The sequence below is a fragment of the Euprymna scolopes genome, chromosome 8 (assembly GCF_053919585.1).
Source record: "Euprymna scolopes isolate OS-2025 chromosome 8, ASM5391958v1, whole genome shotgun sequence".
NCBI lineage: Eukaryota > Metazoa > Mollusca > Cephalopoda > Sepiida > Sepiolidae > Euprymna > Euprymna scolopes.
Genome location: NC_136489.1, coordinates 104906292 through 104918356, shown reverse-complemented (window position 1 = coordinate 104918356; position 12065 = coordinate 104906292). Strand labels below are relative to the sequence as shown.

Here is a 12065-nt window from a genome sequence, read left to right as displayed (position 1 = left end):
ACATGTTAAAACATGTGTCTTCTTTCACGTGTTCTGGAAATGCGTGTCCAAAGCTTTTTCCTTTGTTTACAAAAGAAATTTTAACCTATATTCCCAGTAACCTATATTTCCAATATGTTAAAAACATGTTTATTAAATTATCCTATAGTTGCATTCCTTTTCTTAAAACTATTTTATCTCTAAGCTAAACAATGGCTTGTTTTTACATTCCATTTGCTAATTCTCTCTCGTAATCTATTTCTAAACCTAAATTACGAGGTTCGAATTTCGTTTATTCTACTTCATTTTTACATTTAACTAAATCTCTCTATTTTTATACTTACATGAAAAGGGGACAGCCCTTATCATGTAACAATATTATTAATATTAAATATGAAGTTGCTATGAATGGATATGTATTTCGAAATTAAATTAAGAAAATTCTCAGATTCTTTTTTTTATAAGTAAAAAATTAGTACAATTATTAAAAATACTCTAACACAAAGTACTATATATAACTATGTGTGTAAATAGCAGACTCTTTCATCCTAACTAAAGGATATGCTGAGCACAGGTGGTGAATTTGGACACATAAAAACCACAAAGGTTTAAACAATGTGTGCAAACTTTCATGACCTCTGTTAACATTGCAATCAATCTCCCTCTACATCCAGAGTAAGCTATGTATCAGGCATGCCAGAAGTGCCATGTTATATGTTAGTAAGTTTTTGTGCCCACACTCAGTCCTCTATTACCCGCCTCTGCAATGTGAAATAATTGACATACATAATCTAGATGAATTGTGGGAAATGTGTTATGTAATTAGTAACTATTACTAAAGACGTTAGAAAAGATTTTATCGTATGTCATGTGGATTTGGTGTCGTGCTGATAATTATGATACAAAGCTTGAGTAAAAAACAAATAGTTTGTTTATTTAAGATTAAAAACTTTGACTAAATTTCAGGCATATGTCCATCAGACAGAAATTTTGAATATCTTACGATGTGTAAAGCCACTTTTGAGTCATGAGATGAAACCAAATTTAGGATATTGAACTTGAGATAATGTAAGTGTTAGGGTCAATAAAATGCATGTTTTTGTTCTTCAAATCGTCAAGTCAGTTCCAAAGTTTCGTCCAAATTACTTACACTCAAATCCAAAATGTAGCAGAATTTGAAAAAAGGAACTATGTGTTGTTTTTTTTTGTTTTTTTTTTTAAATGGCAAAAATAATTATCAGCATAACAAGTCTGCATAATAAAAATTAGATCTTAAATAAATGTGTTAGTTGTGATTTCTGCTCCAAACTTTATATGCAGTCGAATAAAACTGATCAAGAACTTTATATAATGTCGAATAAAAATAGTTTTTCTCTCCAGCTTAATTACGAATATTATTTATCTTTCCCTGTTTTCTTTTTATCAGTTGTAACTTAGGAGGCGATTGCGAATGTATGTGTACAGCACTTGCTAACTTTGCTACAATCTGCTCGAATAATGGAAGGCCTGTAAAATGGAGAAATAATGATCGGTGTGGTAAGTAATACACGTGTGATTTCACTGGATTTTGGAAGAGAATTTTTTTGTTTTTTCTTTTTCAAATTTAATTCTGATTAAAAAAAAAGTTTATGAACTAATTATTGACATTCCAAAACGAAGAATTCAATGAGATATTTTAGAATCTATTTCAGTATTAAGAAAATATGTTTTATATTATTTAAAATGACACGATTTATTTCAAATTTCAAATTAAAATAAATTATTTCATTCGTTAAGTGCATATGAAAACATCCTGGCAATAATATAAACCAACAAGTACATACAGCATCTTTACTAAAAGACATTAATTTATAATTCCAACAACAAACGATACACAAATGGAAATGAAAACAAACTTAAATCGTAATTTTTTATCCTCCTTTCAAAAAAGTTTTATTTTGAAGTATTAATCATTTCAAACATGGTAGAGAGAAAGGAAATTAATCCAATTTGCATCTCACTATCGCTGTCTCTCATTTTCTCTCTCTTTCTCACGGTCCTCTGTATATATATATATATATATATATATATATATATATATATATATATATATATATATATATATATATAATGAGCAAGAGCGAGAGCAAAAAAGACACAGATAAATAAACTTTAAAAAGTAGCTAATTCTTTGTTTTGGAATGTCAAACATTAGTTCATAAACTTTAGTTTATATATATATATATATATATATATATATATATATATATATATATATATATATATATGTGTGTGTGTGTGTGTGTGTGTGTGTGTGTGTGTGTGTGTGTGTGTGTGTGTGTGTTATAAACTAGAATGTCTTGCAAAGAAGCTATGTTCATGGAAATTTCACTTGAGAGTAGGCACACAGAGGAAGAAAGGAAAATATTTTTCATTGTAATAGTCAGTTCTTGCTGTAAATATTTTATAATGGAAAATCAAAGATTGGAACTCGGTCTAGTACTTTCTATGGAAGAAACGATATCGTGTAAACTAGCAATGTTTGTTCTCTGAGAAAGGAATTGTAAGAAACAGAATGATCATCGTCCCCCTCACTAGATTTCAAAGTCTATTTTTAAACTTTTTCTAGGTAACCGAAAGTGCCCTGATCAACACCTCCCAACATGTGATAGCAGTATTCCATCTTAGGATGCATGTTACGCTTATATAGGTAGAGAAAATTGCATTTGGGGTCGAATACTTTCTTAGAACGATCCAGCCATTTTTAACAAAGATTAGATATAAGCCTTCAATATTTGATTTGGAGCGAAAGTTTGTTCTAGGAGCTCATCTAATTAAGGCGCTTTCTCAAGGAAAATACAATTAATTTCGCCTGAGGAGAAACGGGAAAATAGAGCCTAAAACGTTAGTGATGGAAGAAAAGACTCTTTATATAGTTTTACTATACATATTATTAACTTTTACTTGTAAATATTATCAGTTCTATTAGATATACTTAATAGGTGATATTCTTATTTTACAATTTTGTCAGATACTCAAGTATCTCAAAAAATGCTTTTACGTTGAAAATTGTATTAAAATAGAATATACACCAGTACACATAATGTTGAATATTTGAAAAATAGTTATCCTAATATCTCTCTATACCACAAATTTTCCAGTGCAGCTGAATAGTTTATAATGTGCTCAATCCAAGCTACTTGGCATTTAGGTTACTCGTGTATTCAAGTTTTTAATTACCCTCTGAACGTTTACACACAATCGCAATGTCTTAACTGACCGTAGTCGATCGCTATGACGTTCAATATGTTCCTGTACACTTCCTACCCCCCCCCCTAAAATAAAATTTATTTAGGAGACATTTTATTGTGGAATTGTTGAGCTTTGATAAACGATTTTGTTGCGAGACATTAGACACTCGAAGATAGTGCATTCAAGTTCTCCAATCGTTTTGGATTACTCTTTGTAAATCAAAAGTCTTAGTATGTTTCACTAATCTATCTATCTATCTATCTATCTATCTATAAAAGTGAACGTGTCTGTCTGTGTCTGTGTGTGTGTGTACATTTCCCTACGCAATAACTCTGTCAATTTTAAGTCTACAGACTCAAAATTTGATATACATGGTACTGAGATTTGGGACAATCTTTGTAATGAGTTTTCGGCAAGAAATTTGGCTGTTACTGGGTCAAAGTTCAACGATTTGACATTTGAGAACTCTACCAAACTCCTCCGACAATTTTGGGTCTAAACACTTGAAATTTTAGATATAGGTTCCTTGGACATGGATCTAACTTAATAACTTGATGTGAGCCCAATACAATAAATTTTAAGGGGTCATAATAGGGGTCAAAGTTAAAAAATTGACCGTTTTTCTGTTTTTTTTGGGGGGAGGGGGGCTCAACATACACCTCCAAACACGTGGGCAACGCCGAGCTGAAATGCTAGTATATCTATAAAAGTGAATGTGTCTGTGTGTGCGTGTGTACATTTCCCTACACAATAACTCTGTCAATTTTAAGTCTACAGACTTGAAATTTGATATACAGGGTACTGACATTTGGGAAAATCTCTGTAATCGGTTTTCGGCCAGAAATTTGGCTGTTAAGTTGTCAAAGTTCAACGATTTGATCTTTGAGAACTCTACCAAACTCCTCCGAGAATTTTTGGGTCAAAACACTTGAAATTTTAGATATAGGTTCCTTGGGCATGGATCTAACTTAATAACTTGATTTGAGCCCAAAACACTAAATGTTAAGGGGTCATAATAGTGGTCAAATTTTAAAAAAAAATTGACCTCTGCGGTCTCTACAAAATTACTCAGACAATTTCGTGTCTAAATATTTGAAATTTTACATAAAGGGTATTCAGAAATAGGGCAAGATTTTTAATCAGTTTGGGTCGAAAATTTATAGTTACCAATATATAAATGTATGTATGTATGTATGTTTGCATATCTGCCTAAGACTTTCGACAGAGGCGACGGATTTTACCAAGATCAGTATTGTTTTGAAGTTCGACCTTTTAGACGACAAATATCAAAACATTGGCGAAAAACAAATATCTTCACCTTCAACTGGACACTTTTCAACGGGGGGGGGGGGCTTGTTTCGCCGATATTTTTTAAAGTTATCCTCTCCTTTCGATTGTCTAGCCTTAATTTTAACACAACTCACTTCTGGTTTGGCGGTGGTCGTAACAGCAAAGACGTCAGTTTTTTTCTCCGTTCTTTTCCTCCTTTGCAGTACGGGTTCGAGCCTGCCTTCCTACTACCACTTTTTTTTTATGCTCAACATACACATCCAAACACCCGGGCAACGCCGAGCTGAAATGCTAGTCTATCTATATATCTATAAACGTGAACGTGTCTGTCTGTCTGTCTGTGTGTGTGTGTGTGTGGACATTTCCCTACGTAATAACTACGTCAATTTTCAGTTTACAGACTCAAAATTTAATATACAGGGTCTTGAGATTTGGGAAAATCTATGCGATCGGTTTTCGGCCAGAAATTTGGCTGTTAAGGGGTCAAAGTTCAACGATTTGACCTTTGAGAACTCTACCAAACTCCTCCGACAATTTTGGATCCAAACACTTGAAGTTTTAGATATAGGTTCCTTAGACATGGATCTAACTTAATAACTTGGTTTGAGCCCAAAATGATAAGTATTAAGGGGTCATAATAGGGGACAAAGTTTAAAAAATTGACCTTTTTTTTTTTTTTTTTTGCTTAGCATACACCTCCAAACACCTGGGCAACGCCGGGCACCCATGCTACTAGTTAACTAAAGATGATTATCCCATTAAAAAACCGAAGCAACTAAATAGGGAATTAATTAAAATGAATGTTTAAAAGAATATGTAAAGTAGCTAGATTGTTTGCTAGTGAATGCAATTCCACAACCAAAATATAAGAAAATTGTATTTTCTTTTTAAATAAATAGAAAACGGGGTTTTTAAGATGAATATCGATACACACAAAAGAAAACCGAATTTAAATGTGTGTATATGTGTGCGTGTGTGTGCGTGTGTGTGTGTGTGTGTGACTTGGGTGCCATCAGCCAGAATCGAAAGCAAAACATACAACTCTCCACCCTTGCTCCTTAGTCATTGAGCCACGTCCATGCGCACATAGCTATCTATATATCTATAAAAGTAAACGTGTCTGTGTATCTGTCTGTCTGTGTATCTGTGTGTGTCTGTCTGTGTGTGTACATTTCCCTATGCAATAACTCTGTCAATTTTAAGTCTACAGACTCGAAATTTGATATACAGTGTACTGACATTTGGGACAATCTTTGTAATGAGTTTTCGGCAAGAAATTTGGCGATTAAGGGGTCAAAGTTCAACGATTTGACCTTTGAGAACTCTACCAAACTCCTCCGACAATTTTGGGTCTAAACACTTGAAATTTTAGATATAGGTTCCTTGGACATGGATCTAACTTTATAACTTGATGTGAGCCCAATACAATAAATTTTAAGGTGTCAAATTAGGAGTCAAATTTTAAAAAATGGCCGTTTTGGTTTTGTTTTTTTTGTTTGTTTGTTTTTTTTTGCTCAGCATACACCTCCAAACACCCGGGCAACGCCGGACACCTATGCTAGTATATCTATAAAAATGAACGTGTGTGTGTGTGTGTGTGTATGTGGTTCTGTGTGTCTATGTACATTTTCCTACACAATAACTCTGTCAATTTTAAGTGTACAGACTCGAAATTTTATATACAGTGTACTGAGATTGGGAAAATCTTTGTAATCCGTTTTCGGGCAAAAATTTGGCTGTTAAGAGGTCATATTAGGGGTCAAATTAAATAAATAATAATAAATGTTAAGGGGTCATAATAGGGGTCAAATTAAAAAAAACAATGACCGCTTTTTTTTTTTTTTTTTTTTTTGCCCAACATACACCTCCAAACACCCGGGCAACGCCGGGCTTAAATGCTAGTGTTTAATATAATTGATTGGAATAATGAACGCATATTTTCTACAAACAAATAGAGCTGAAATAATAGTCTTATAAATTTATGTCATATTTTCGTTAAAAGTCAATAGTCGACATTTGACATTTTCTTTTGTTAATTTAATATAGGAACTGTCAATTTTAAATGTTTGCATTATTTTTATGTTTGTATTTGTTTTATGGATGACCACATATTATCTTTTTATTTAATAATAAACATTATATTTTAATATCTTTTACTATAAGCCGATTTATATTTTAATTACAGCTGTAATGTGTGAAGAACCTCGCATCTATAGTGCCTGCGGCCCAGCTAACCCGACAACATGTCGTGATTTAGATTCATCACATGTGACTGACAATACAACGCAATGTTCAGAAGGTTGTTTCTGCCCTCCTGGTCTTGTAGACGATGGTATGTATAACAATTTTAACATTTTATCAATTTCTTCTATTTGGTTTACGGATAATCATACCGTTGCTATAGAAAAACACAAATAAAAAAGAAAATGCAGTGTATTGACGTAATACAAAATATTAATAATATTAGTTGAATTTTTAAAAATAGTAAGACACCATGGAATTTTCAAAGTGTTTTCTACATTAACCCGTATAATTTAACGCTAATAATAATAATAATAATAATAATAATAATAATAATAATATAACATGGAAAATGGAGAAGATGAATCACCTGATGTACACGGACGATCTGAAACTTTTCACAAGGACCGAAAATGAACTAGAGACACTTATAAACACTACAGGATCTTCAGCCAATATATCCAAATGGAATTTGGTATGAAAAAGTGTGCACTACTAGTTATAAGAAAGGGAAAACTGGAGACGACAGAAAGCATAAAACCACCCAACCAAACAGAGATGAGGGCATTAGGGAAACAAGACGCCTATAAATATCTGGGAGTTCTGGGAGCAGACAACACCAAAGCAACAGAAATGAAAGAGAGAATTGGAAAGGAATACCTCAAGAGAGCAAGAAAACTTTTGGAAATTAAATTATATAGCAGAAACCTAATAAAAGGTATAAATACATGGGCAGTATCATTAGCAAGATACTCTGGACCGTTCATATGTTGGACTAAAGAATTGAGACAGCTCGATCAGAAGATCAGGAAACTCATGACCATGCACAATGCACTACACCCGAAGGACGATGTTGACCGACTCTATGTGAAAAGGGAAATATTGTGGGAGGGGACTGGTATGTATAGAAGAATGTGTGAATGACACCAAAAAAAGAACTAGAAAAATACATAGTGCAAAACACCGAAAGGATAATTATGGCAGCAAGAGACACTAAAAAAACAAAACAGAAAACAAAGAGACAAAGGATAAGACAAGAAAAGAAACATGGGAAGAGAAACAACTACACAGAAGATTCGTAAGGATGACAAAACATGAGAATAACAAAAACACGTGGACATGGCTGAGCAAAGGACACATAAACAGAGAAACTGAATCCCTAATAACGGCAACACAAGATAACTCGATAAGAACCAATCACATCAAAGCAAATATCGACAAAACACAAGAAAACAGCAAATGCAGACTCTGTGGACAAAGAGACGAAACAATAAACCATATAGTAAGTGAATGTAGGTAGCCAAAACGGAATATAAGAACAGGTACGACAAAGTGGGAAGAGCAGTATACTGGGAATTGTGCAAACAATTGCATCTGGAATGTGCAGACAAATGATACAAACATAAACCAGCAACAGTAATTGAAAACGAGAATCGCAAAATCCTATGGGACATGGGCATACAAACATATAAACTCATCCAAGCGAGAAACCCAGATATCATAATACTCAACAAGAAAGAAAAGTCCTGCCAAATCGTAGACTTTGCTGTTCCAGCTGACCACAGGATAGATATCAAAGAAAAGGAGAAATGGAACAAATATACAGAACTAGCCCGAGAACTGAAAGGGATGATAGACACAATTAAGATAGTACCTATAATAGTAGGAGCACTTTGAAAAATTCCGAAAAACTTTGAAAAAAGAATGGGAGTAATTGGAATCAGAGGAATGACTGGAAAGATACAAAGAATAATAATAATGAAAACAGTAAGCGACTGTTGCGATAATGCAAATTCATTTGCAAATCTTATCAGAAGAGGTGGAGAGCACTTGAAAACTGAGGAGGCGTGTTGTCACTTGGCTTCCAGAGAGCACTACAGGCTGTTCTTAAGGAGAGATCCTTTATGACCTGTGTGAAAGCGCCTTGTGAGTCAATAATAATAATAATAATAATAATAATAATAATAATAATAATAATAATATTAATAACTAGCAGGACCCGTGGAAATTCCACGGTAGTTAAAATCTTTTAAAACACATCAGTAAGAAATTCCTTATAAAAATGAACGTATGGAAGCAAGTAGAACAAACAAAGAACTTTAGTTTAAACTTTTATTGAAGGTCAATGCGATCGTAACTGATGCTGTTGATATTGTCAGGAAGTGCTGGTGATGATTGAGGCGGTGACAGGGACGTCGATCAGCTGCTTGGAGTGAGAATAGTGGTCAGTCAGCAGGTTCTTGGGAGTCAGATTGTGAATTTAAAAAACTGTGTGACATTGCTGACATCGATTTTGTGCAAGTTCTGATGAGCCCAAGTTATTTAATATTTCAGGACATTTTGGATTACATGTGTGAGTAATGAATACGTCACAGAAAACTGCCATTGCATCTTGATAAAGCTGTTGTAGATTCCTAGGACTTCCTGTAAATGGAGATGGTAGAATAACTGGTACACCAGAATAACCATCTTCATTCCTTGCTAAATGATCCATTAAGCCAGAATATTGAGCAGCTCTTAGTTGACTTTGATGGCTTTTAATGAAGTTAAATAAGCAACTGTCAACTTTTACATATGCGATAGACTTTTCTATTCATTTTGAATTTTATTCAATGAAGATTTGGAAATTCACAAATATTTTTTAAGTGGAATTATTGATATAGATTTCAATTAATGCATCACAACTTCCTGATAATATAAATAGAACACTTTGAATTTTCTGTACAAAAGTTTTTTTCCATAAAAACATTGTAATCTGTTATAATATTCAGATTCTTGTGTATTACATGCATAGAAAATGAAGTGTTTCTGTAAATCTTACGAAGTACAGTTAAATTTTGATTTTTCGATAATCAAAATGATGTGAGGTAGGTTATACCTATCAAATTTATTGTCAATGTTATATAGTTAAGTAAGCTGGCTAATTGGCTATAAAGTAAGTTATTCCGAACTTTGATCTAACATTTTAATTAAAAAAAAAAAAAGCTTAACATTTTCTTGTATCTTTTTTTTGATATTAAGAAAAATGTAAGCATCATGCTGAAATAATAAAATGCCATTCTTAATAAGGGGAGAGGGTTTGATTATTCTAAACCTTCACCTAAATAACAATTTAACGAAAAAAATGTTTAAAATGTTCTTGTATCTTTTTTATAATTTTTGTTAAATAAGAAAAATCAATAAACTTTGATAGCACTATTGTAAGAATCATACTGAAAGCCATTCTTAATATGAGGAGGGGGGTTAACTATTCTGAAACTTCACCTAACAATGTAAAAAAAATAAGGGAAAAATATATGTATGAACAATAAATATTTCTTCAGTTAAATAAAATATACTGTAAATTTTTAAATAAGGAATAAATATTTATTTAAACCATAATTATTGAAACAAAGTATTTTACTGCATAAAAAAAACGGTTATGGGGAGAAGGGTTAACTATTTTGAACCTTCACCTAAATAGCGATTTAATGAAGAAAAATTTAATGGTCTTGTATCTTTTTTTTTATAATTTGTTTTAAAATAAGAAAAAAAAAAAAAAAAAAGGTAAATATCCAGATACGCTACTACAGAACACCGACCACTCTAATTTGTTTTTTTATAGGTAATTGAGGTCGCTGACAACGAATCTGATAGTCAAACCTGGGGCAAATTTACCGTTTGCATGGTATTTACCCCTGAACCCACGAACTACTTTCCACCATTTTGCAGCTTCCGTTTATGCTACGCGCATGCACGTTGTAGCATAAATGATGGCTTCACCAAGCAAACTACGTTGGGGGGAGGGGATTTTTCTTTTTTTCCAGGACATAGAATTTTCTAATTTTCAAAAATACATTATAGCACTTTTTGGGTGGAAAATTTAAAATTAGCTGAAAAAGAAATAAAACCAGAAAAGGAAAGCACTCCAAGTTGGAGTAGGGGGGGGGGGTAATTTATCTGTTTATTTTTTTTACCTGGAACATAGAATTTTCAAATTTTCAAAAAGTAACGCACCGACATTTACCAATTAGAACACCATTTAACATTTTCCGACATTTACCAATTAGAACACCATTTAACATTTTCCGAAGATTTTACTGTGTGGGGCGCGAGGGGGGGCGGATGTGATGTTGGGGCACGCGCGCCTCAACATCACATCCGCCCCTCCCCCGCTCGTGCCCCCAATGTACACAGTAAAATCTTCGGAAAATGTTAAATGGTGTTCTAATTGGTAAATGTCGGTGCGTTACTTACGGAAAAACGTTAAACTAAACTGCAAAAGCACCTATTAAGCCGCATAAGTTCTATAATTGAATCCCCCCCGCAAAAAAAGAATGAAAAACATAAAGATGTTTGGTGCTTATGTTTTTGTAAACCACATTAAAAACTACGCGAGACAAAAAAAAAAAAAAGTCCCCCAATTTGTTGTACTTTTCTTTAACTGTAAGTCATTAAAAAAATGTCAGTCCGTAATTTTTCGATTGGTACGCCATGTGAGAAGGCAGTTTGCTAGGTGAAGCAAGCCGTCGTTCATGCTGCAGCGCACGTGCGTAGCGTAAACGGAAGCTGCAAAATGGTGGAAAGTTATTCGTGGGTTCGGGGGTTAATACCATGCAAACGGTAAATTTGCCCCAAGTTTGACTATCAGATTCGTTGTCAGCGACCTCAATTCCCTGTAAAAAAAGGAAATTAGAGTGGTCGGTGTTCTGTAGTAGCGTATCTGGATATTTACCGAAACTTCACCTAACAATGTAATAAAAATAATGGAAAAATTCTTCAGTTAAATAAAATATACTGAAAATCTTTAAATAGGAAATAAATATTTCTTTAAATAAATTAAATCGTAAGTAATGAAACACTGTTTTATTTCATATTAAAAAAAAATTGCTGTGTCCATTTTTTATAGTATTTAAATATGTATGCCTTTTCGGTGGGCATTAGAAGATGAATGCCTGTAAAAGAAGCAAAATAAAACGAACAAAACATAAGTAATAACTATGTAAACAACATGAAGCTGTATAAATGTTACAAAATTACTCGATTCGGCATTAAATAACACGAAAAAGGATTGATATGCCGTAAAACAAAAACAAAACAGAACAAGACGTAAAATATGTTTTGACTCTGTATTTGCGAATGGTGACTTTGGTGATTTATTTAATAAAGTCATTCTTGACTTTTGTAAACATATTTTTTGTTGTGTAAGGCTCACTCAAAAGTAAATAAAAAAAAATAAAGTGGCACAGTAAAAAAAAAAAAAAAACGTACTCGTAGCGTTAAATGTAAAAAATATATTTATTACTGAATAAAATAGAATAAGCGTTCCTACAATAATAAACAGA

The 12065-nt window shown here is 32.9% G+C and overlaps 1 protein-coding gene across 1 annotated transcript in view; it reads left to right on the top strand.

The window, feature by feature from the left end:
* Positions 1-12065, top strand: part of LOC145283928 (SCO-spondin-like) — a 157633-nt gene that overhangs the window by 67120 nt on the left and 78448 nt on the right. The window contains exons 19-20 of the mRNA XM_080133028.1: positions 1406-1515; positions 6686-6832. Of these exons, the coding sequence (XP_079989154.1) occupies positions 1406-1515; positions 6686-6832 (257 nt within the window). The remainder of the gene's footprint in view (positions 1-1405; positions 1516-6685; positions 6833-12065) is intronic.